The sequence below is a fragment of the Oncorhynchus clarkii genome, chromosome 9 (genome assembly GCF_045791955.1).
Source record: "Oncorhynchus clarkii lewisi isolate Uvic-CL-2024 chromosome 9, UVic_Ocla_1.0, whole genome shotgun sequence".
Classification (NCBI taxonomy): domain Eukaryota; kingdom Metazoa; phylum Chordata; class Actinopteri; order Salmoniformes; family Salmonidae; genus Oncorhynchus; species Oncorhynchus clarkii.
Window position 1 is genome coordinate 71,163,615 of NC_092155.1, and position 26,326 is coordinate 71,189,940.

A 26,326-nucleotide genomic window follows, 5' to 3' on the forward strand; every position below is an offset into this window, starting at 1 on the left:
GATGTGATGTACTCCTCAATGTCAATTGAGGAATAACGGAAAATGTATTCCAGTCTGTACTAGCAAAACATTCCTGTAGCTTAGCATCTGCTTCATGTGACCACTTTTTTATTGATCTGGTCACTGGTGCTGCCTGCTTTAATTTTTGCTTGTAAGCAGGAATCAGGAGGATATAATTATGGTCAGATTTGCCAAATTGAGAGTGAGTGAGAGCTATGTGTGGAGTATAGGTGGTCCAGCGTTTTCTTTTCCTCTGGTTGCACATTTGTCATGCTAATAGAAATTTGGTAAAAAGGATTTAAGTTTCCATGCATTAATGTTCCCGGTTACTAGGAGCACAGCCTCTGGGTTAGCGTTTTCTTGTTTGCTTATGGTGGAATATTGCTCATTTAATGTTGTCTTAGTGCCAGCCTCTGACTGTGGTGGTATGTACACAGCTACGAAAAATACAGGTGAAAACTCTATAGGTAGATAGTGTGGTCTACAGCTTATAATGAGAAAGTCTACCTCTTGCAAGCAATAATTCAAGACTTCCTTAAATATTGTGCACCAGCTGTTATTTGCAAAAATACATAGCCCGCCTCCCCTTGTCTTACCAGACGCCGCTGTTCTATCCTGCTGGTACAGTGTATAACCAGCCAGCTGTATGTTGATATTGTCGTTGTTCAGCCACGACTCTGTGAAGCATAAAATGTTACAGTTTTTAATGTCTCGTTGGTAGTGTAATCTTCTGCGTAGCTCGTCGATTTTATTCTCAAAAGCTTGCACGTTTAAGAGCAGAATGGATTGAAGTGGTGGTTTATTTGATCGCCTACGAATTCTCAGCAGGCAGCCCGCTCTTTGGGACATCTTTCTCCGCCTCCTCTTCCCGAGAAAGCAGTATATCCTTAGCATCGTGCTGGTCAGAGTCGTGAAAGGAAAAGAAGGATTATGCTAGTCCGTGGTGAGTAGTTGCAGTCCTGATGTCTAGAAGTTATTTTCAGGCATAAGAGATGGTAGCGGCAACATAATGAGTAAAAAAATGAATTACAAACAATGCAAATAAACAAACAAAAAGCACAATTGGTTGGAGGAACATAAAACGTCTACCTTCTTCTCCGGCATAATCTTGTAGCCTATAGAGAATGTGCCCATTCTGGCACGTGCGCTCTGCACAATACATTTTGCAGTGTTAAATCAACACTTAGAGTTCATTGTAATACTGCCCCGGAAAACATATGGTCCCACTCTACAGAGTTTAAAAAGTACTCTGATCATAGTGTTACATTTTTTGATTTAATTCACCCCTCATAAATGTAACGGACATATACCAGGAGCTGTGCCAGGCCCGCCATGTCTGTTGACTCATCCAGCTGTAACGCATGTAATTCCCTGGCTTGTATGCAAAGCAGTAATTGTTTCAAAACATCTCCTGCCATGTCACGGATGCGTTGTGAAACAGTGTTGTTTGATGAAGGCATTGTCTGTATAGTTTTTTTGGCCTTTTCCCCCAGCATTGTCCCAGCCATATCCGTGGCAGCAGGAAGAATTAAGTCCTCCACAATAGTATGGGGCTTGCCTGTCCTAGCCACTCAGTAGGTCACCATATAAGATGCTTCTAGCCCCTTCTTATTAATGGTATCTGTTGCTTTTACTACTCAAAAGTAATCTTTAATCTCACTTAAACTCCTGTGGTTTATTTTTCTAACTGTCATGTTTTGTTTCTAAATGTCCCTGGGCACAGGCTGGGGAACATCGCCGACCCAAGGAAGAACTGGAGGCAGCGAAAGCTGAGCGGAGGCGATATGAGGTAAGGCAGCGCAACAGGCACGAGAGGCAGGGTGACACACGGGGAGATTGGCGGAGTCAGGAGATAGACCTGAGCCAACTCCCCGTGCTTACCGGAAGAAGCACAGTACTGGTCAGGCACCCTGTTATAAGGTTAAGCGCACGGTGTCGCCAGTACGCGCTCATAGCCCGGTGCGCTATAGCTGGGAGGGTGCAGTGCGTCCTATGTCTGCGCTCCGCCCGTGCCTGGCAAATGTGGGTATTGAGCCTAAGGGAGAGGTGCGAGTGGTATGCACCAGATCTCCAGTGCTCACCCACAGCCCGGTTCAACCTGTGCCTGCACTCTGGAAGGTCCGGGCTAAAGTGGCCATCCAGCCTGGAGGAGTGGTGCCAAGGCTGCGCACCAGAGCTCCAGTGCTCCCTCACAGCCCGGTCCATCCGGTGCCTTCTCCACACACCAGGCCTCCTGTAGGTCTTCCCAGCCTGGTGGGTCCTGTGGCAGTCCCACGCACCAGGCTGTCTCTCCGTCTCCTCTCTCCAGGTACGCCCGTCTGTAAGGAGCTGCCAGAGCCACCCGTCTGTCAGGAGCTGCCCGTCTGTCAAGAGCTGCCAGAGCCGCCCGTCTGTCAGAAGCTGCCATAGACGCCCGTCAGACAGGAGCTGCCAGAGCCGCCCGTCAGATAGGAGCTGCCTGAGCCGCCCGTCAGACAGGAGCTGCCAGAGCCGCCCGTCAGACAGGAGCTGCTAGAGCCGCCCGTCAGTCAGGAGCTGCCAGAGCCGCCCTTCAGTCAGGAGCTGCCCGTCAGTCAGGAGCTGCCAGAGCCGCCCGTCAGTCAGGAGCTGCCAGAGCCACCCTTCACTCCCGCCTGTCCGGCGCTGCTGGAGTCTCCCGTCTATTCGGGGCCCGCTGCAAGGGTCCCCAGTCCGAGGTCGGCGGCGAGGGTCACCGCTCCAAAGGCACCACTTAAGTGGGCCAAGACTATGGTGGAGTGGGGTCTACGTCCCGCGCCAGAGCCGCCACCGCGGACAGATGCTATGTATATTTGCAAGATGCTCACCCAGACCCTCCCATATGGGTTTAGGTTTTGCTGCCGGAGTCCGCACCTTTGGGGGCAGGTACTGTCACGTCCTGACCTTAGTTCCTTTTTTATGTCTCTGTTTTAGTTTGGTCAGGTTGTGAGTTGGGGTGGGCATTTTATGTTGTGTATTCTAGGTTTTCTATTTCTATGTGTTTAGCCTGGTATGGTTCCCAATCAGAGGCAGCTGGCAATCGTTGTCTCTGATTGAGAACCATACTTGGGCAGCCTGTTTTCCCACTAGTTATTTTCTGGTTAGTGTTTGTTGCACCTGTTATAACTGTTCATTTATCGTTTTGTTGTTTTTGTCCGTGTATTCATTCTGGATTAAAAGTATTATGAATACGTACCATGCTGCACTTTGGTCCTCCTCTCCTTCTCCCTACAACGACAATCGTTACACTACCTGTATTTGACATTGTGTTGTTACTTCGCTGAACACGAGATGGTTTAATTTTATTTTTGGCAGTGAAACGAGGTTACTCGGGCGATAAAAAAAACTCTCCCAAATGCATAGCCCCTTTGGAAAATATTAATGTACTGTTTGAAAATGTGAATTTAAAAAATGACAGCATTGCACATACGCACCCCTGGGGGTACGTGTACCTCAATTTGGGAATACCTGCTCTAGAAGGTATCCCATAGGCTACAGAAATATTGAGTTAGACTGGTACTTTATAAATCAACTGGTTTTACTCAAAAAGTGTTTAACAGTTTTTATTTTGTAAAAAAAATGACTTCAACATCACCAATAAATCTGTCTACAGAAAAAAGACAATGGAAATTTGAGACTATTGTAAATCTCTGTGTTACATAGTAAAGGAATGTAATGGGTGTACATCTTGTTAGTGAAGAACTGGATAAAACAAAGTACAGTTGCTTTGTTAATTATTTGAAATGCATGGAGGATGCCTGCTTCAAAAATATTCATTTTTTAGAAATATATCCTTACCTCTGCCTAAACAATATAATGTAGAGCACTTCGCTTTATAACAGGTGACAGTTTTAATACTCATCTATTTACAATATCTTAAGGAACCTATAAAATGGGACATTGGTACTTTCTCGCTTGGACATTAAACTATTTATCTTAGTTGGAAGTGTACCTTACCTATCATAGTTTGTGAAGGTGAAAATATGAAGAGGAAGTGCAGAGTATGAACAAAGTTATCAGATGATGATGATCACGAGTTCCATTCTCCTCCTCCAGCATTCTCACCAATCCCTCACTCCTTCACGTAAACAAGAGAACTGAAAGTAAAGGATGTTCACAGATTGTTTTGTTTTTTTACCTTTTAACCTTTTATTCAACTAGGCAAGTCAGTTAAGAACAAATTCTTATTTACAATGACGGCCTACACCGGCCAAACCCAGATGACGCTGGGCCAATTGTGCACCGCGCTACGGAATCCCAATCACGGCCGGTTGTGATACAGCCTGGATTCAAACGAGGGTTTCTGTAGTGACACCTCTAGCACTGAGATGCAGTGCCTTAGACCGCTGCACACCTTGGGGGCCCCAGAAAGCTACATTCACAGTGTATTTGAAAGGACTTCAGGTGTGCTCGATCTAGGCACAATGGAAACAACCGAAGTGTCCCAAAAGTGTAAACTCTGCCTGTCAGTTAAGCTAAATCATGAGCACCTGAAGTATTTATATAATTTCAAATATTTGATCCAGGTCTGATTCACATAGATAGCTATATAGTCTAATCTATACACTCAAAGCATGTTCATACCTTCCTAGACAATATCTTTAGCTGGGCCAACCTGTCCTTCACTACCTTCCTGGACATGGCCTGTAGCTGGGCCAACCTGTTCTTCACTATCTTCCTGGACATGACTTGTAGCTGGACCAACCTGTCCTTCACTATCTTCCTGGACATGGCCTATAGCTGGACCAACCTGTCCTTCACTACCTTCCTGGACATTGCCTGTAGCTTGACCAACCTGTCCTCTGCTGTTGTCTCAACTCATCCTGCTGGCCTTTAGCAGTGATCAGCTCTCCTTCCTTTATGGACAGAGTTCTACACAAGGAACTCACTGTACCTTCAGAGTACAGTATTGATTGGGATAACATACAATAAGAGTTTAAGCTTTAATTGACCGGATTGTTCACACCTATCCAAACCTTTCAGATCTCAGGGGGTGAGGGCTAAGGGTTGATTTGGGATTTGAGGCTCATCCTCCCCCAGTTTAGACTCTAAAGCTGTGTTTGATACTGTATCTCCATGTGAACACAGCAAAAGAGATCACATGATAATTCCTGGCCTCCTCAAACTCCCTCATCGGTGGTTCGTTGGTTCTCTCCACTTCTCTCATCTGTTCGGTAAGTGATACTCGATTGTCTTCCTCCTCACTATCCAGAGCATTATCTGTATATCTGAAGATCTCTGCTTGTGGCCATATTCCATGACACAGACATGGCCACCATGCAAGATTAGATTAGTTTTAGGTCAAATTTATGAACATAACATTACATGCAGCCTGTATATCATTTTCAAATGATAACAAATTATTAATTCCTAACTCTGACCAAGTTAACTAAGGGTTAACCTCATTCTGCATGGCTTGGTGTCTATCTCTGATTGAGTTCCTATCTGTCCAACAGGGCTGGGAACCCTCCATGTTCAGGACCCCACCCAGAGCTGGCCACTCTCAGCCTGTGGATCTTCTCTTCTATCCTGGCTGTATGCTGGCTCTTCTCCTGCACGTCCTTCTCCAGCTCCCTCTGATTCCTGACCTCCTCTGCTAGACGCACTATCAACTCCACCTTTAATACAAAGAAACACACAGAAAAGTATGAGGTGACCAAGGTTACTTCAGCGCCGCATTTTCACTATTTTATTATATAAATGTGGCTTTTCATTAGTTTCACTTTAGTTTGACAGGTTTTTATATTATATATATATAATATATATATATATATTATATATTTTATAATATATTATTATATATATATATTCTAGATGTGTGTTGTGCTCTGTTGGTTCTGGTTTCAGTTTTAGTTTGAACATTCTAATTCTGGATCTCTGTTGGTTCTGGTATCAGTTTTAGTTTGAACATTCTAATTCTAGATCTCTGTTGGTTCTGGTATCAGTTTTAATTTGAACAGTCTAATTCTAGATCTCTGTTGGTTCTGGTGTCAGTTTTAGTTTGAACATTCTAATTCTAGATCTCTGTTGGTTCTGGTATCAGTTTGTTTGAACAGTCTAATTCTAGATCTCTGTTGGTTCTGGTATCAGTTTTAGTTTGAACATTCTAATTCTAGATCTCTGTTGGTTCTGGTATCAGTTTTAGTTTGAACAATCTAATTCTAGATCTCTGTTGGTTCTGGTATCAGTTTTAGTTTGAACATTCTAATTCTGGATCTCTGTTGGTTCTGGTATCAGTTTTAGTTTGAACAGTCTAATTCTAGATCTCTGGTTCTGGTATCAGTTTTAGTTTGAACAATCTAATTCTAGATCTCTGTTGGTTCTGGTATCAGTTTTAGTTTGAACATTCTAATTCTAGATCTCTGTTGGTTCTGGTATCAGTTTTAATTTGAACAGTCTAATTCTAGATCTCTGTTGGTTCTGGTATCAGTTTTAGTTTGAACATTCTAATTCTAGATCTCTGTTGGTTCTGGTATCAGTTTTAGTTTGAACATTCTAATTCTAGATCTCTGTTGGTTCTGGTATCAGTTTTAGTTTGAACATTCTAATTCTGGATCTCTGTTGGTTCTGGTATCAGTTTTAGTTTGAACATTCTAATTCTGGATCTCTGTTGGTTCTGGTATCAGTTTTAGTTTGAACATTCTAATTCTGGATCTCTGTTGGTTCTGGTATCAGTTTGTTTGAACAGTCTAATTCTAGATCTCTGTTGGTTCTGGTATCAGTTTTAGTTTGAACAATCTAATTCTGGATCTCTGTTGGTTCTGGTATCAGTTTTAGTTTGAACAGTCTAATTCTAGATCTCTGTTGGTTCTGGTATCAGTTTTAGTTTGAACATTCTAATTCTAGATCTCTGTTGGTTCTGGTATCAGTTTTAGTTTGAACATTCTAATTCTAGATCTCTGTTGGTTCTGGTATCAGTTTTAGTTTGAACAGTCTAATTCTAGATCTCTGTTGGTTCTGGTATCAGTTTTAGTTTGAACATTCTAATTCTAGATCTCTGTTGGTTCTGGTATCAGTTTTAGTTTGAACAGTCTAATTCTAGATCTCTGTTGGTTCTGGTATCAGTTTTAGTTTGAACAGTCTAATTCTAGATCTCTGTTGGTTCTGGTATCAGTTTTAGTTTGAACATTCTAATTCTAGATCTCTGTTGGTTCTGGTATCAGTTTTAATTTGAACATTCTAATTATAGATCTCTGTTGGTTCTGGTATCAGTTTTAGTTTGAACATTCTGATTCTGGATCTCTGTTGGTTCTGGTGTCAGTTTTAGTTTGAACATTCTAATTCTAGATCTCTGTTGGTTCTGGTGTCAGTTTTAGTTTGAACATTCTAATTCTAGATCTCTGTTGGTTCTGGTATCAGTTTTAGTTTGAACATTCTAATTCTAGATCTATGTTGGTTCTGGTATCAGTTTTAGTTTGAACAGTCTAATTCTGGATCTCTGTTGGTTCTGGTGTCAGTTTTAGTTTGAACATTCTAATTCTAGATCTATGTTGGTTCTGGTATCAGTTTTAGTTTGAACATTCTGATTCTGGATCTCTGTTGGTTCTGGTGTCAGTTTTAGTTTGAACATTCTAATTCTAGATCTCTGTTGGTTCTGGTGTCAGTTTTAGTTTGAACATTCTAATTCTAGATCTCTGTTGGTTCTGGTGTCAGTTTTAGTTTGAACATTCTAATTCTAGATCTCTGTTGGTTCTGGTATCAGTTTTAGTTTGAACATTCTAATTCTAGATCTATGTTGGTTCTGGTATCAGTTTTAGTTTGAACAGTCTAATTCTGGATCTCTGTTGGTTCTGGTGTCAGTTTTAGTTTGAACATTCTAATTCTAGATCTCTGTTGGTTCTGGTGTCAGTTTTAGTTTGAACATTCTAATTCTAGATCTATGTTGGTTCTGGTATCAGTTTTAGTTTGAACATTCTGATTCTGGATCTCTGTTGGTTCTGGTGTCAGTTTTAGTTTGAACATTCTAATTCTAGATCTCTGTTGGTTCTGGTGTCAGTTTTAGTTTGAACATTCTAATTCTAGATCTCTGTTGGTTCTGGTGTCAGTTTTAGTTTGAACATTCTAATTCTAGATCTCTGTTGGTTCTGGTGTCAGTTTTAGTTTGAACATTCTAATTCTAGATCTCTGTTGGTTCTGGTGTCAGTTTTAGTTTGAACAGTCTTTTAAACTGAAGTTTCAAGGTTTTACTTTGTTTTTTGTTTCTTTTTCATTTCATTTTGTTTTAGTTGAAATGTTAGTCAACCTTTATGGTTCAAAGGTAGAAGGATAGATGGCAATGTTAAAGTTATAGCTCTTTTACACTGTAGTTAGTGTCAGGAATAGAGGGATAGATGACACTTAAAGTTAGAACAATGCTGTGGTAATCAGTAAATAGCTGTATACCCATCAAACCTTATCAAATTAACACATGTCACAACTTGTTATTCAGTACATAAGCTACAATACTCTCACAGAACTCTGAAATATACAGTACAGAGAAGTGCAAACTTCCTACCTGACCTCTGGCCACATCCTCATTATGACAAATGGTCAGTTCTGTCAGCTCCTCCTGAAGCACAGAGATCTCTTGGTCTTTCTTCACCTCTTCAAACTGACAGATGAGTGATGTCCTCACTTAGCATCACTATGTTCTGCTCCTGTAAAGAGAGGGATTACAATACTACAACTACAGTCAACCTCCAATATGGTGCACACCCCACTGAGCCAAACATTGTGCTAACAACCGAGAACAATCAGAAGTGTCTTTGTGCCAGAGCATCAGCAGATCATCCCAAAGTCATCCCTAAATCTGCCCCCTTCCTCCAGTGTAAGGTGACAGGCCTTCTTATGTCGCTAGCTTACTGAATGTATGATAATGAATGTAACCCTTCCAATTTCCATTAATAAAGCATATCCCCATAGGTAATAACATGTCAAAACAAAACATTGAAATAAACATTTGTTTAGTGCCGGAGAAGTAAAACAAACAGTTTGGTTAAAAATAAAATAATATGTGAATAAAGTGAAAGGTATTGAATGTTTCTTGCATGTAACTGAAGCGTGCAGGTGAATGGCGCCACAAAAGGAAATGGCAGGTTGAGCCTGCTTGGACCCAGGAGCAGCTAGAGAGGGTCATCAGAACAAGTCTAACTTCACCTCTACCACCATGGCTGAGGACACAGGGGGGAAGGTACCATGGTACATGACCCTACTACATGAGAAGGTTCATCATGTTATACAGATTGGTGTGGCCCAGTCTGAAAACCTCCCTGTAGACACTTTAAATGGCCCCTAGTAGATCTAGAAGGATCTGCTTAACTAAAGGCAGGTGGATCTTCTCTCTCTGACCGTTGACTGGATTCCTGGTCATTTCGGACTGTAAAACAAAGCATTATTATCAAATAAGAGTGAATAAATGTGAATTAAAAATGTAAGTCACAGTTTATGAACTGAATTCAAAGTGGGGTTCCCACCAGACAAGAAAGGTTGAGTTTGACAGTCTGTGATGCCGCTACAGACCGTTTCAACATTATAGAACATCTCTGGTAGGTCTGGGTACCTGGTTTTCCTGGGAGTGTGGAGGGGTCCAGCAAGTCCTTCACAGGAGCAGACTTACATAGTATTACATAAACCACCATCAAGGAAATGTTTACTAAGTGTATTTTTGGATGTTAAGAAAGTTCATGTCGCATATTATTGTAGAGAGCAGTGATATTTTTTTATTTCACCTTTCTTTAACCAGGTAGGCTAGTTGAGAACACCTTTATTTAACCAGGTAGGCAAGTTGAGAACAAGTTCTCATTTACAACTGTGACCTGGCCAAGATAAAGCAAAGCAGTGTGACACATACAACGACACAGAGTTACACATGGAATAAACAAACATACAGTCAATAATACAGTACAAAAATAAGTCTATATACAATGTGAGCAAATAAGGTGAGATAAGGGAGGTAAAGGCAATAAATAGGGCATGGTGGCGAAGTAAATACAATATAGCAAGTAAAACACTGGAATGGTAGATTTGACAGTAGATGAGTGTGCAAAGTAGAAATACAGGGGTGCAAAGGAGCAAAATAAATATCTATAAATAAATACAGTAGGGGAAGAGGTAGTTGTTTGGGCTATTTATTGATGGGCTATGTACAGGTGCAGTGATCTGTGAGCTGCTCTGACAGCTGGTGCTTAAAGCTAGTGAGGGAGATAAGTGTTTCCAGTTTCAGAGATGTTTGTAGTTTGTTCCAGTCATTGGCAGCAGAGAACTGGAAGGAGAGGCGGCCAAAAGAGGAATTGGCTTTAGGGGTGACAAGTGAGATATACCTGGTGGAACGCGTGCTACGGTAATATAAGTCGCCTATGTTAATAATAATTTAGATGTTAGATGACCCGTACTTATGTTTACATTTTACCAAGATCAAATGAGAGAAAGTCTATAGTACAGTTATTTTTTTAATCATATAGTTTACAATATCTCTATGGTTATTACATAGAAGGTTTAAACATTCTATCTCAAAGAAACACGTTCTATCTTTATGGATGCTGATGTCATAGAGTGGTTTGAGGGGGCCAATCAGAGTGAATGAGAATAAACATGCATTTCATCATTCTAAGATCAGTCCTAAACGTGTATGCCTTACTGCGACATTGCAGCATTATTGTTTGTATTTCCTGTTTTATTTTACTACAGTTATGTAACGGATGTGAAATAGCTAGCTAGTTAGCGGTGGTGTGCGCTAAATAGCGTTTCAATCGGTGACGGCGAGACATTGAAGTCGTGGTTCCCTTTGCGCTGCGGCTTTTGTGGAGCGATGGGTAACGATGATTCGTGGGTGACTGTTGATGTGTGCAGAGAGTCCCTGGTTCGCGCCCGGGTATGGGCGAGGGGACGGTCTAAAGTTATACTGTTACATTGATGCTGTTGACCCGGATCACTGGTTGCTGCGGAAAAGGAGGAGGTCAAAAGGGGGGTGAGTGAAACGGCTAGCTTAGTTAGCGGCGGTGGCGCGCTAAATAGCGTTTCAATCGGTGACGTCACTTGCTCTGAGACCTTGAAGTAAGTGCCTTGCTCTGCAATGGCTGCGGCTTTTGTGGAGCGATGGGTAACGATGCTTCGAGGGTGACTGTTGTTGATGTGTGCAGAGGGGCCCGGGTATGGGCGAGGGGACGGTCTAAAGTTACACTGTTACAAGTACATGAAAACAGTGGGGATTACAGAAACAATTATCAAATTAAATTGCAGGCTAAATGTTCTTTAAAAACAAGAAAACATACATTTAATATGGATTCAAATATAATTATTGTAATTATGTGTGACCATTTTAAACAGGTTTTTGTGAGTGTGTTGGCGCCCCCTGGTGTTTTATTTTGTCTTTAAAGGTGTGGCACCAAACCCAAGATTATCTAGGTTATTTGCAAATTCAGTCAATAAATGTGAAAATGTACATCTCTACACCAGGTTTTTTCTAAATGGGTTCAGTACAATGAACAGAACTTGTAGGCTAATAATAACTCTGATTTATATTTCAGAGAGGAAATACATTATTTACATAAATCCTTTGTTTTTGAAAAAACTGTTCATAAAACTTAGAGGCAGTTAGCAAAATTCTAACCAGTATTCACATTTCAAATATCTAATTAAGTAGGACTGTTTCAAACAGGCTTTTGTGAGTGTGGTGGCGCCCCCTGGTGTGAATGAATTGAGAGTACTGTGTAGTGTCAGGAATTTATGTTGCATGAAACATGCCAAGCCACAAAATGTGCAAATCAGAAATGTTTCACTTACAGTCCTTATAAAGCGTTCACATTGTGCCATGGTTCCTCAATCCTCACCAACTCACAGGATTTGTTCTTAGGAGTTTGAAAGTATTGAGATGAACTGGTCTGTAGACTTGATGTATTGTAGTACATGTACTGTATAGTAAGAATAGCTCAATTATATTCTGCTTAAATATTGCTTACACTGCCCAGTTAATGAATATAATATAGTAATGTATGTTGGCTGTCCACCCTTGATATACAGTGGGGAGAACAAGTATTTGATACACTGCCGATTTTGCAGGTTTTCCTACTTACAAAGCATGTAGAGGTCTGTAATTTTTATCATAGGTACACTTCAACTGTGAGAGACCTGGTTCCAATCCTATCAATTACATGTTGTGTATTTAACCCTCTGTTTCCCATCATGTCCTTGTCAGAGACTTTGTTTTGTGTGTTCGTGTATTATGTATTGGTGTGCGACGGGTTCTTGTACCCACTTTTATTTATTATGCAACTTTGGTTTTGGAGTTTTGTTAAGTCTATTACACTACTCCATTTATACCAAGTTTGATTCTCCTGCGCCTGACTTCCCTGCCACCTACACACACAACATTACAGCGAGGGATCCAGAATTTTCCCAGCTCGGGTCGCGCATTTGATATGCTGATAAAATTTAGGGAGCCTTGTTTTCAGTTTAGCCTTGTTAAAATCCCCAGCTACAATAAATGCATCCTCAGGATATGTGGTTTCCAGTTTACATGATGCTATTTCAGGGCTGTCGGTGTCTGCTTGGAGGTGGAGACATGTTGCCTGAGGGGGAGGTTGGGGTGGAGACATGTTAGCTGTGTGGGGTTGGGGGAATGGGATGGGAGGTTGGGGGTGGAGACATGTTGGCTGGGTGGGGTTGGGGGAATGGGATGGGAGGTTGGGGGTGGAGACATGTTGGCTGAGGGGGAGGTTGGTGGTGGAGACATGTTGGCTGAGGGGGAGGTTGGTGGTGGAGACATGTTAGCTGGTTGGGAGAATGGGATGGGAGGTTGGGGGTGGAGACATGTTAGCTGGTTGGGGGAATGGGATGGGAGGTTGGGGGTGGAGACATGTTGGCTGGGTGGGGTTGGGGGAGGTTGGGGGTGAAGACATGTTAGCTGGTTGGGGTTGGGGGAATGGGATGGGAGGTTAGGGTGGAGACATGTTAGCTGGTTGGGGTTGGGGGAATGGGATGGGAGGTTAGGGTGGAGATATGTTAGCTGGTTGGAGTTGGGGGAATGGGATGGGAGGTTAGGGTGGAGACATGTTAGCTGGTTGGGGTTGGGGGAATGGGATGGGAGGTTAGGGTGGAGACATGATAGCTGGTTGGGGTTGGGGGATTGGGATGGGAGGTTAGGGTGGAGACATGTTAGCTGGTTGGGGTTGGGGGAATGGGATGGGAGGTTAGGGTGGAGACATGTTAGCTGGTTGGGGTTGGCGGAATGGGATGGGAGGTTAGGGTGGAGACATGTTAGCTGGTTGGGGTTGGGGGAATGGGATGGGAGGTTAGGGTGGAGACATGTTAGCTGGGTGGGGTTGGGGGAATGGGATGGGAGGTTGGGGTGGAGACATGTTAGCTGGTTGGGGTTGGGGTAATGGGATAGGAGGTTAGGGTGGAGACATGTTAGCTGGGTGGGGTTGGAGGAATGGATGGGAGGTTAGGATGGAGACATGTTAGCTGGGTGGGGTTGGAGGAATGGGGTGGGAGGTTAGGGTGGAGACATGTTAGCTGGGTGGGGTTGGGGGAATGGGATGGGAGGTTAGGGTGGAGACATGTTAGCTGGGTGGGGTTGGAGGAATGGATGGGAGGTTAGGGTGGAGACATGTTAGCTGGGTGGGGTTGGAGGAATGGGATGGGAGGTTAGGGTGGAGACATGTTAGCTGGGTGGGGTTGGGGGAATGGGATGGGAGGTTAGGGTGGAGACATGTTAGCTGGGTGGGGTTGGGGGAATGGGATGGGAGGTTAGGGTGGAGACATGTTAGCTGGTTGGGGTTGGGGGAATGGGATGGGAGGTTAGGGTGGAGACATGTTAGCTGGGTGGGGTTGGAGGAATGGATGGGAGGTTAGGGTGGAGACATGTTAGCTGGTTGGGGTTGGAGGAATGGGATGGGAGGTTAGGGTGGAGACATGTTAGCTGGGTGGGGTTGGGGGAATGGGATGGGAGGTTAGGGTGGAGACATGTTAGCTGGGTGGGGTTGGGGGAATGGGATGGGAGGTTAGGGTGGAGACATGTTAGCTGGGTGGGGTTGGAGGAATGGGATGGGAGGTTAGGGTGGAGACATGTTAGCTGGGTTGGGTTGGAGGAATGGGATGGGAGGTTAGGGTGGAGACATGTTAGCTGGGTGGGGTTGGGGGAATGGGATGGGAGGTTAGGGTGGAGACATGTTAGCTGGGTGGGGTTGGGGGAATGGGATGGGAGGTTAGGGTGGAGACATGTTAGCTGGTTGGGGTTGGGGGAATGGGATGGGAGGTTAGGGGGGAGACATGTTAGCTGGGTGGGGTTGGAGGAATGGATGGGAGGTTAGGTTGGAGACATGTTAGCTGGGTGGGGTTGGAGGAATGGGATGGGAGGTTAGGGTGGAGACATGTTAGCTGGGTGGGGTTGGGGGAATGGGATGGGAGGTTAGGGTGGCGACATGTTAGCTGGGTGGGGTTGGGGGAATGGGATGGGAGGTTAGGGTGGAGACATGTTAGCTGGGTGGGGTTGGGGGAATGGGATGGGAGGTTAGGGTGGAGACATGTTAGCTGGGTGGGTTGGGGGAATGGGATGGGAGGTTAGGGTGGAGACATGTTAGCTGGGTGGGGTTGGAGGAATGGGATGGGAGGTTAGGGTGGAGACATGTTAGCTGGGTGGGGTTGGGGGAATGGGATGGGAGGTTAGGATGGAGACATGTGGGGTTGGGGGAATGGGATGGGAGGTTAGGGTGGAGACATGTGGGGTTGGGGGAATGGGATGGGAGGTTAGGGTGGAGTCATGTTAGCTGGGTGGGGTAGGGGGAATGGGATGGGAGGTTAGGATGGAGACATGTGGGGTTGGGGGAATGGGATGGGAGGTTAGGGTGGAAACATGTTAGCTGGTTGGGGTTGGGGGAATGGAATGGGAGGTTAGGGTGGAGACATGTTAGCTGGTTGGGGTTGGGGGAATGGGATGGAAGGTTAGGTTGGAGATATGTTAGCTGGGTGGGGTTGGGGGAATGGGATGGGAGGTTAGGGTGGAGACATGTTAGCTGGTTGGGGTTGGGGGAATGGGATGGGAGGTTAGGGTGGAGACATGTTAGCTGGGTGGGGTTGGGGGAATGGGATGGGAGGTTAGGGTGGAGACATGTGAGGTTGGGGGAATGGGATGGGAGGTTAGGGTGGAGACATGTTAGCTGGGTGGGGTTAGGGGAATGGGATGGGAGGTTAGGGTGGAGACATGTGGGGTTGGAGGAATGGGATGGGAGGTTAGGGTGGAGACATGTGGAGGTTAGGGTGGAGACATGGGATGGGAGGTTAGGGTGGAGACATGTTAGCTGGTTGGGGTTGGGGGAATGGGATGGTAGGTTACGGTGGAGTCATGTTAGCTGGGTGGGGTTGGGGGAATGGGATGGGAGGTTAGGGTGGAGACATGTGGGGTTGGGGGAATGGGATGGGAGGTTAGGGTGGAGACATGTTAGCTGGGTGGGGTTGGAGGAATGGGATGGGAGGTTGGGGTGGAGACATGTGGGGTTGGAGGAATGGGATGGGAGGTTAGGGTGGAGACATGTGGGGTTTAGGGAATGGGATGGGAAGTTAGGGTGGAGACATGTGGGGTTGGGGGAATGGGATGGGAGGTTAGGGTGGAGACATGTTAGCTGGGTGGGGTTGGGGGAATGGGATGGGAGGTTAGGGTGGAGACATGTTAGCTGGGTGGGGTTGGAGGAATGGGATGGGAGGTTGGGGTGGAGTCATGTTAGCTGTGTGGGGTTGGGGGAATGGGATGGGAGGTTAGGGTGGAGACATGTTAGCTGTGTGGGGTTGGGGGAATGGGATGGGAGGTTAGGGTGGAGACATGTTAGCTGTGTGGGGTTGGGGGAATGGGATGGGAGGTTAGGGTGGAGACATGTTAGCTGGGTGGGGTTGGAGGAATGGATGGGAGGTTGGGTTGGAGACATGTTAGCTGGGTGGGGTTGGAGGAATGGATGGGAGGTTGGGTTGGAGACATGTTAGCTGGGTGGGGTTGGAGGAATGGATGTGAGGTTGGGGTTCTTTACTCTTCTTTTAGTTTGTTTTCTTCTGAGTGGCAGACCGTGGGTAAAATGTATGTATATACATTATGGAATATCATTTTATATGAATTTAAATATTGTACCTGTAACCCCCTCCGCCCCCTCCCCCAATGAAGAAAATGTCAAATAAATATAAGGTTGGTAAGAAGAAAACAGTTGTCATGATATTAGCTGGAGCTGTTTTCTAATTAATAATAGTTAGAAAAAGAAAACTAGGAATTGTATCTTTTTCTATTGCACCGGTAAATTATTGTTTAGTGAGTCAATTTGTATTTTTGTGTATGTGTTTGTGAGTCAGAGAGAGGAGCGTCAGGTAACCTAGCGGGATAAGAGTGTTAGGCCAGTAACCCGAAAGGTTGCTGGTTCAAATCCCTGAGATGACTAGGTGGCGAAGGTCGCTGGTTCGAATCCTTAAACAGACAAGGTGGAAGGAAAAAAACATTCTGCCGATGTGCCCTTCAACAAGGTCATTAATCCTAAGAATATTTGCTAAATGTAAAATCGAATTAATTGCCAGGTTTAGAGGTTTCAAGCCTGTTATATTTATATGGGCGTTAGCATACCACAGAGATCCTCTAAAAGTATGTACATCTAAACAATGGCTTTTGAGGGACACAATCAGAATGAATGAACATGCTCTGCATCATGCTAAGAACAGTCCTTATGCCTCACTTCTTCACTGCAGCATTATTGTTTGTATTTGGGTATTTTTATGCAATAAAAGTAGAGTTACAATTACATGAAAACAGTGGGGATTACAGAAACTAATTCGTCAAATTAAATTGCAGGTTAAATGTTCTTTTAAGAAAACATACATTTAATATGGATTCACAATGGGGCTAATATCCACTCGGAATAAACATCCCTTTTGATGACCTTTGGTATTTAAATCAAATTGTAGCTTGAAGTCTGTTTGGTTATCCTACTGACACAGCGCATTGTGACATGGTACTTGAAGGAGAAATGGAGGTTAATAAATTAGTACACTGTTTAGATTATAGCATTCATTTAGATGTGCTCACTTTGTCATTTATTTATATAAATGAATGCTATAATCTAATCAGTGTACTAATTTAGTACTGACTTGGCTAGTTAAATAAAGGTTAAATAAAGGTTACACATATATATACATATATACACATATATATATAGCCAAGTCAGTTCTGCGGGGACAGGGGCTGGGATAAATATATATATAGCCAAGTCAGTTCTGCGGGGACAGGGGCTGGGATAAATATATATATAGCCAAGTCAGTTCTGCGGGGACAGGGGCTGGGATAAATATATATATAGCCAAGTCAGTTCTGCGGGGACAGGGGCTGGGATAAATATATATATCATATAAGACAAAACACACATCACGACAAGAGAGACACCACAACACTACATATAGAAAGACCTAAGATAACAACATAGCATTGCAGCAACACATAAAAACACAGCATGGTAGTAACACAACATGGCAGCAGCACAAAACATGGTACAAACATTATTGGGCACAGACAACAGCACAAGGGCAAGAAGGTAGACAACAATACATCACACGAAGCAGCCACAACTGTCAGTAAGAGTGTCCATGATTCTTTGAATGAAGAGACGGAAATAAAACGGTCCAGTTTGAGTGTTTTTTGCAGCTCGTTCCAGTCGCGAGCTGCAGCGAACTGAAAAGAGGAGCGACCCAGGGATGTGTGTGCTTTAGGGACCTTTAACAGAATGTGACTGGCAGAACGGGTGTTGTATGTGGAGGATGAGGGCTGCAGTAGATATCTCAGATAGGGGGGAGTGAGGTTTAACCTGTTGCGACGACCAAACCCGGATCCGGGATTCTATTTATAGGCTCATTACCATAACGGGAGTGAGGTTTAAGCCTTTTGTTAACAACACTGTCATCTCAGATTTTCAAAATATGCTTTTCAACCATAGGAAAACAATCATTTGTGTAACAGTAGCTAGCTAGCGTAGCATTTAGCGTTAGCATTAGCGTTAGCATTAGCGTTAGCATTTAGCAGGCAACTATCACAAAAACAAGTAAAGCCTTCAAATAAAATAACTTACCTTTGAAGAACTTCTGATGTTTTATGAGGAGACAGAGATAGCAGATGCTCCGTTTTTCCAAAAAGACAGAAGCTCCGTTTTGTACATCACATTTGGCTACCAAAAAAAAAAAAAAAAAAAAAAAAAAAAAACGAAAATTCAGCCCTCAAAAGTGTATGTGAAACATGGCAAACGTGGTTTAGAATCAATCCTAAGTGTTTTTCCACATATCTCTTCAATGATATATCCTTCGTGGAATTGGTGGCAAATCTGATGGCCGAATGATATGCCTACAAATACGTCACAATGCTGCTAACACCCAGAAAGTGTAGGCTACCTCACAGCCATATAAGGAGATCTATAAATGCATCATCTTGGTTTTGCCGTCTGGGGCACTTACGTAATCTAGCTGAAACTTGGGTCAAAAACTGGATGGTCATCTGAACCAGGAACGTTAGTTCAAAGAGGTTAATAGGGCAGCTGTGTTGAAAGAGGAGCTGGAGGAAACCAAGTCTAGATTTAACCTTAACCTGCAGTTTTGATGTGCTGAGAGGACAGTGTACGTCTAGCCATACTCCCAAGTACTTGTATGACGATAAACGCAGTATGGCCATAGCATCCATCTATTGGCTGGTTTGGCAATTTGAAGTGTAGGACATTGTTTTAAAAGCGTTATGAAATGTGTTAGAGGATTACACACCATCTCAAGTGACAATAATTATATACTGTGGCTATGATGCGTTCCTACACGATTTCATGATTTTCCTAGGCAGACCGCTTTGAAGTTAATTAATGGGGGGAAATGTATTTTACCCACTGATAAAATATAGGCTTTTACCAAATTGATTTTTATTTCTGGGGTGGATTATCCATTTAAACTGTATAGTGGATTATCAGTAGGTTGCCTCCCACTTTTCGCAAACTTTATCTGGAAAGTCAGAGTGAAAGTAAAATAGTTCAACTGCGAACCAAGACGGGGTAAGACATAGATTATGTGTGTATATGTAGAAATAGCCTACTTAACATGTACCGTGCCGTAACTGAAAAGATTATGACATCTTAATCTTGATGAATGACTGTATTTGTAATTTTACAAGGCTGTTCTCTCCATTTTATTCCATGTCTGTTCTGCCTCTGGTGACTCAACTGCATTCTGATTAGGAAGTGCGCTGCTGAACTCCATCGATTTTTTTCCCTGTTCTTGAAAAATGGAAAACTTTGGCCAAGTCATTTTTTTAACAAAAATATTTAAAAGCTTGCTTGTTTGTAACAAGAAAACGGACAAAGTACTATTGTGAATGTGAGCAGCCCTGACTTGGCTGTAGGCCTGGTTGTAGGCTTTCGTAGTTATTTTTTGCCTGCTCCCATTGTAGGACATTGCTTCATGCTTCATGCATGGGCATTTGATTTTTATAGGCGGACCGCTTGCAAATGTTGTTAATGGGTGTTATAATACAGACCATAGGCAGCTGTTGAGTTTCAAGTTTGGAGAAGTTTACAATTTATTTACCTTTTCTATCGATGCCAGTTATGATTATTTATAAATGCCCATTTTCATGGAACAATTTCATTTCAATAATAACGTTTTTGTTTCTCAAAATTATTGTCACTTGTTTAATCATACAAATCTGAATTAAAATTAAACTAATGCAAGAGTACCAGCCTCTGCATAGTGGGGCACGATTTAAAAAATGGCAGAGTAATAAAAAATGTGTATTAAAAAATGGTAGTGTTACATTTTTTTAAAATTCAGGAGCAGTCCAAATGACTGCTTTAGCAGATCTCTTGTGGGTTTTATAGTAACGACATGTAATTGAACAGTAAAAATGTATTAGCGTGGCATAAACACAACCAGTAGTGATAAATTTATTAATACAATGATTCAATTTGTGCATTACAAATAATTCATTATCCTATTACACATTCTAAATTCTGCAATTCAAATACAATCTCTGTTGGAACTGACATCGCTCCATAGTTACCAAAGGAACTCTCTAGTGTAGAATATCTAAGCCTTCACAAATAGGCTAAACTTCTTAAACGTGTGTCCTCCATTACCCTTCTTCGAGAAATGACTAATTTGATAGGATGGATAAAGCAGGACTCCCCTTCATGTAAACCCACTCATACTATACATGGATATTCACATGCTATGTGCCACTATCATAGAGAAGAGAGAAGTAGCAGGCAGTACTGTGTTCAAGGGTTAGAATAGAGGACAGTGACACCTGCTTTGTTCAGTCTCAAATTCAACTTCATATCGTTAGTGAAAAAATATTTTTCTATGGTTGTTTTCAATCAAGAAAAACTCCAACACACTGGAAATCTTGATGCTTCCAACAACTGAGTGGATCAATACATCAATAACATTGTGATCCATTCAATTGTTGGAAGCATCAAGATTGCGAGTGTGCTGGAGTTCATATTAATTTTAAACTTGGAGATTTTTATTTGAGTTCCCTTTTTTCCATGAACCTGGTAGCACATGGTGAGTATTCTAGTTGTCCAGCTGTCCAGGTAATAATTAAATAAGGGTATTTTATAAATCTGCCAGACACCAGTTTTAACTTGCAAACAGAGTTTTTGATGAGGCACAATCTATTATTCTTGTTAACCAGTTTATCCACCTCGCATGTCTATTTTACTAGAACTTTTTGACAATTTCTGTTAAGCACTCATAGATCCACTAATATTCCAATTAGTTTTGATTAAGTCTTCAGGTCAGTTCATCATACTCCGTAACTCTTAAGAATTTAACAAATCCGTTGTGTGTGTTTTCCAGTGACTTGGTGAGGATTGAGGAACCATGGAACAGTTTGAAAGCTTGATATGGACTGTAAGTGAAACATTTCTGTTTTGCACATTTTGTGGCTTGGCATGTTTCACACAGCATAAATTCCTGGCACTACACAGTATGCTCAATTCTTACACACCATGGGGGGTGCCACCTCACTGACGGAAGCTCCACCTGGTCCTACATAATTATATTATGTTTGAAATTAGATTATATAGGTTAGAATTGTGCTAACTAGTTCTGTACGTTTTATAAATACACATCAGTTTTGATTTTGGTAATTTGTTGAAACGTTTTCTATTTCCAGAGAACTATTATATTGGTGCTTGGAAGCATTGGATCCTGTATTGCATGTGGTAGAGCTGAGTACAGAATAGGGGAGGAATGTTGTCCCATGTGTTCACCAGGTGAGGAACCTGTCGTTACATCATCACCAGAGGTTCATAAATGATCAACACCAATAGAAAAACATGACATTGTGATTCTCTCTTCCCCAGGAAATCGTGTACATAAGCATTGTACAAAATTCACCACTACCTCCTGTGTGTCCTGTGTTGCTTTTACATTCCTTGATGAGCCCAATAGGCTCGTGAAATGTGCACCATGTTCCAGCTGTGATTCAGGTGAGTTCTACATTTATAACAGCCAGACATTAATACTGACGTCATGTGCTACAGGCTGTCAGATGTGATTTAGGATTGACATTTGACTGGCTTAATATGTTTGCTTAAGATATTGAATGAAATGTGTTCTCCATAGATTTGGGTTTGAGGGTGAAACAGCCATGCACATCACAATCAGATGATTTTTGTGAGCCACAGGAGGGGTTCTTTTGTTGGTTCTCAAACAAAAATGGTTGTAAAATAGCCCAGAAACACAGAAGCTGTAAACCTGGTCAATACATCCATCACACAGGTTGGTCTCCTTTCAAGTATTCAACATGATTTTGTCATGATTTCTAGTGTGCCAAGTTATTCTACTGAATTAAAAGTAGCTGATTGTTTGATTGAAATCATTAGACAATTAAAATCCAGAGTCAAGATTAGTACATGGGGAAAGTTTAAGTACGATGGTCACAAGTTTGTTTTGGGAAGACAATTTTTATATATTTTTATTTAAACTTATATTTTAAACCTCCATTTGTGCAGGAACAACATCTACAGATACTGTGTGTTCTGACTGTACCGGTGACACCTATTCAGATGGATCATTAACAGCCTGCCAGTCACACACTGGGTAAGTGTGGCTTACACAAATAGTTTTTACCCTAAATACAAATTTACCGAACACAAATCTAAAACTGAAAGATGTATCACCAAGTTATAAATTAATCATTCATGGCCAGTATTGATCTGTTTATAGATGTGAATCGTTGGGACTTCAGGAAATTAAACCAGGAACTCATTGGTCGGATTCAGAGTGTGGATCACTACTATCCCATTCCACAGCTAGAAGCAGAATTGGTGCCTTGGCAGTTGTCATTATATTAGCTGGAGGGGCTTTCTTTTTAATAATGGTCAGAAGAAGGTCCAGAAGGAACCTTAACAGCTTCTGCTGTTAAGACTGCTGAACAATTAATGAAATTGCCACCCGGACTATTTACATCCCCCCCCCCCCTTTGTTTTTACACTGCTGCTACTCTTTGTTTATTATCTATGCATAGTCACTTTACCCCTACCTACATGTACAAATTACCTCGAATAACCTGTACCCCCACACATCGACTTGGTACTGGTACCCCCTGCATATATTGGGGTGGCAGCGTAGCCTAGTGGTTAGAGCATTGGACTAGTAACCAAAAGGTTCAAAGTTCAAGTCCCCGAGCTGACAAGGTACAAATCTGTCGTTCTGCCCCTGAACAAGGCTGATAGAATTTAGGCTGTCATTGAATATAATAATTTGTTCTTTACTGACTTCCCTAGCTCAATAAAGAAAATAATTATTGTTATTTTATTGTTACTTTTTATTTAAAAAATTATATTCAGTGAATATTTTCTTAACTATTTCTTGAACTGCATTGTTGGTTAGGTTGTATTCGGCGCATGTGACCAATACAAAAGTGTGCATTATTTTTTGCTGTTTGACAAATAAAAATGTGTTGCTCAATTTAAAAAAAGACCTAGGCCACTAGTGAATTCATTCCAGCAGTAGCCTAAATTAATTGACATGTCATTCCATGAGATGGCGTGCAAGTGTAACAGTTACAGCCACACTCAAGGACTTTACTCTGTTCTAGGTTAACCCTGGAGGTGAGATTAAATAGGCAGGTCAGTCTGTTTGGTTGTAGCATTCTGATTGGCGATTACAACAGTATGTCCAATTGCCGTAAGTGTTTATTATTTGAAATGCATGGAGGATGCCCACTTCAAAAATATCCCTTCCAGTTTCAGCTGTCAGGAGTTCCTCCACTTGTGTGTGACATTAGATCTTCTTCTGTGGTGTTGGAGCTGCTGCTTATACTCCCCCAGCTCCCTGTACATCACTGAGAGTAACAGGGGGGATTCTCTTTCCTTTCTGCGGCAGTTCTTGTAGAACTTTGAACGGTCATCAATGATTTTCTAAAACAAACAAACATTCAGTATTTTATGCAATGTTCTAAAGCTTCCAAATGTTCATGGGCATATTTCATAGGTAAACTAGCATTACTATGGGAATGGCTGATACAGGCGTATCCGTTCTGGTTATCCCATGTTATTATTTGGAATCTGTCAGAATATAGGGCAAGTTGGGAGGTTATTATGACTCGCTTCGCTTGACTCAACCACTTTCAGGTTCTCTTATTGAAGTTTAGTAGTGGAGCAGGTTGAGAGCTTCACGTTCCTTGGTGTCCACATCACCAACAAACTAACATGGTCCAAGCACACCAAGACAGTCGTGAAGAGGTCAAGACAAAACCTATTCCCCCTCAGGAGACTGAAAAGACTTGGCATGGGTCCTCAGATCCTCAAAAGGTTTTACAGCTGCACCACCAAGAGCATCCTGACGGGTTACATCACTGCCTGCTATGGCAACCGCTCGGCCTCCGACCGCAAGGCACTACAGAGGGTAGTGCGTACGCCCCAGTACATCACTGGGGCCAAGCTTCCTGCCATCCAGGACCTCTATACCAGGCGGTGTCAGAGGAAGGCCCTAAAAATTGTCAAAGACTCCTACCACACTAGTCATAGACTGTTCTCTCTAGTCATAGACTGTTCTCTCTGATACCGCACGGAAAGCGGTACCGGAGCACCAAGTCTAGGTCCAAGAGGCTCCTAAACAGCTTCTACCCCAAGCCATAAGACTCCTGAACAGCTAATCTAATGGTTACCAAACTATTTGCATTTGCCCCCCCCCCCCCCCCCCCCCGCACCCGCACCCGCACCCCACCCCACTCCGGGACGCTTCTGCTACTCTCTTATTATCTATGCATAGTCACTTTAATAACTCTTCCTACATGTACATATTACCTCAATTATTGGTGCCCCCGCACATTGACTCTGTACCGGTACCCACTGTATATAGCCCCGCTATTGTTATTTACTGCTGCTCTTTAATTTTTTGTTATTCTTATCTCATACTTGTTTTTGTGGGTATTTTCTTAACACTGCATTGTTGGTTACGGGCTTTTAAGTCAGCATTTCACTGTAATTTCACTGTTGTTGTATTCGGCCGACAGGAATAAACATTTCTCCGGGAAGAGGAAAGGCGGGGGTGTATGTTTCAATATTAATGACTCATGGTTTAATTGTAAGAACATACAGGAATTCAAGTCCTTTTGTTCACCTGACCTAGAATATCTCACAATCAAATGCCGACCGTATTATCTCCCAATAGAATTTCTCTTCGGTTATTGTCACAGCAGTGTATATCCCCCCTCATGCCAATACCATAAACCAAAAACGCTACCTAAATTCAATCAGCATATCGACTGTAATTTCTCACGCTGGAAAAACACTGGACCATTGTTACTCCAACTTCCGGGATGCATACAATACCCTCCCTGCCCTCCTTTCGGAAAATCTGACCATGACACTATTTTGCTCCTCCCTTCCTATAGGCAGAAACTCAAACAGGAAGTACCCGTGCTAAGGACTATTAAACGCTGGACTGACCAATCGGAATACCCGCTTCAAGGTGGTTTTGATCACGCGGACTGGGATATGTTCCGGGTAGCTTCTGAGAATCATATTGACGTGTACACTGAGACGGTTACTGAGTTCACCAAGAAGTGTATAGGAGATGTTGTACCCATTGTGACTATTTAAACCTACCCTAACCACAAACCGTGGATAGATGGCAACACTCTGTGTTGTCTGTTCACACTGCTATGCTTTATCTTGGCCAGGTCGCAGTTGTAAATGAGAACTTGTTCTCAACTAGCCTACCTGGTTAAATAAAGGTGAAATAAAAATAATAAAAATTCGCACAAAACTGAAAGCATGAACCACCGCATTTAACCATAACAAGGTGAAGAGGAATATGGCAGAATACAAACAGATTAGCCATTCTCTCTGCAAGGCAATCAAACAGGCAAAGCGTCAGTATCGAGACAAAGGGGAGTTGCAATTCAACGCCTCAGACATGATACATATGTGGCAGGGTCTACAGACAATCATGGACTACAAAATGAAAACCAGCCGCGTCTCGGACACCGATGTCTTGCTACTAGACAAATGAAACACCTTCTTTGCCTTCTATGAGGACAATACAGTGCCACTGACACGGCCCGCTACCAAAGCCTGTGGGCTCTCCTGCTCCGTGGCCGACGTGAGTAAGACATTTAAAACGTGTTAACCCTCGCAAGGCTGCCAGCCCAGACGGCATCCCTAGCCGCGTCATCAGAGCATGCACAGACCAGCTGGCTGGTGTGTTTACGGATATATTCAATTTCTCCCTATCCCAGTCTGCTGTCCCCACATGCTTCAAGATGACCACCATTGTTCCTGTACCCAAGAATGCAAATTTAACTGAACTCAATGAGTATCGCCCGTAGCACTCACTTCTGTTATCATGAAGTGCTTTGAGAGACTAGTCAAGGATCATATCACCTCCACCTTACCTGTCACCCTAGACCCACTTCAATTTGCTTACCGCCCCTATAAGTCCACAGACGATATAATCACCATCACACTGCACTATCCCACCTGGACAAGAGGAATACCTACATTATTTAAGAATGCTGTTCATTGAATATAGCTCAGCATTTAACACCATAGTACCCTCCAAGCTCATCGATAATCTTGAGGCCCTGGGTCTGAACATCGCCCTGTACAATTGAGTCCAGGACTTCCTGACGGGCCGCCCCCAGGTGGGGAAGGTATGAAACAACATCTCCACTTTGCTGATCCTCAACACTGGGGCCCGGTGTTGACGGAAGCGTCCCACCTGGCCAACATCCAGTGAAATTGCAGAGCGCGAAATTCAAACTACCGTATTATAAATATTTAACTTTCATAAAATCACAAGTGTATAAATCAAAATAAAGCTTAACTTCTTGTTAATCCAGCCGCTG

At 42.8% G+C, this 26,326-nt stretch overlaps 1 protein-coding gene across 1 annotated transcript; it reads left to right on the plus strand.

Annotated features, from left to right (window-relative positions):
* Positions 1-20,847: 20,847 nt before the first annotated feature.
* Positions 20,848-24,518, plus strand: LOC139416912 (tumor necrosis factor receptor superfamily member 14-like). Its single transcript, XM_071166092.1, has 6 exons — positions 20,848-20,877; positions 21,143-21,242; positions 21,333-21,458; positions 21,595-21,750; positions 21,984-22,071; positions 22,198-24,518. Exons 1-6 carry the CDS (start codon positions 20,848-20,850, stop codon positions 22,394-22,396), a joined length of 699 nt encoding a protein of 232 aa, XP_071022193.1. The 3' UTR covers positions 22,397-24,518.
* The last annotated feature ends 1,808 nt before the right edge of the window (positions 24,519-26,326 follow it).

What these genes read in the sequence shown, in the direction of transcription:
- LOC139416912 (XM_071166092.1), top strand. Translation starts at nt 20,848, where the DNA reads ATGGAACAGTTTGAAAGCTTGATATGGACT. An exon ending in TTGAAAGCTTGATATGGACT is followed by an intron (nt 20,878 to 21,142) that starts GTAAGTGAAACA and finishes TTCTATTTCCAG; the next exon opens with AGAACTATTATATTGGTGCT. An exon ending in TTGTCCCATGTGTTCACCAG is followed by an intron (nt 21,243 to 21,332) that starts GTGAGGAACCTG and finishes TCTCTTCCCCAG; the next exon opens with GAAATCGTGTACATAAGCAT.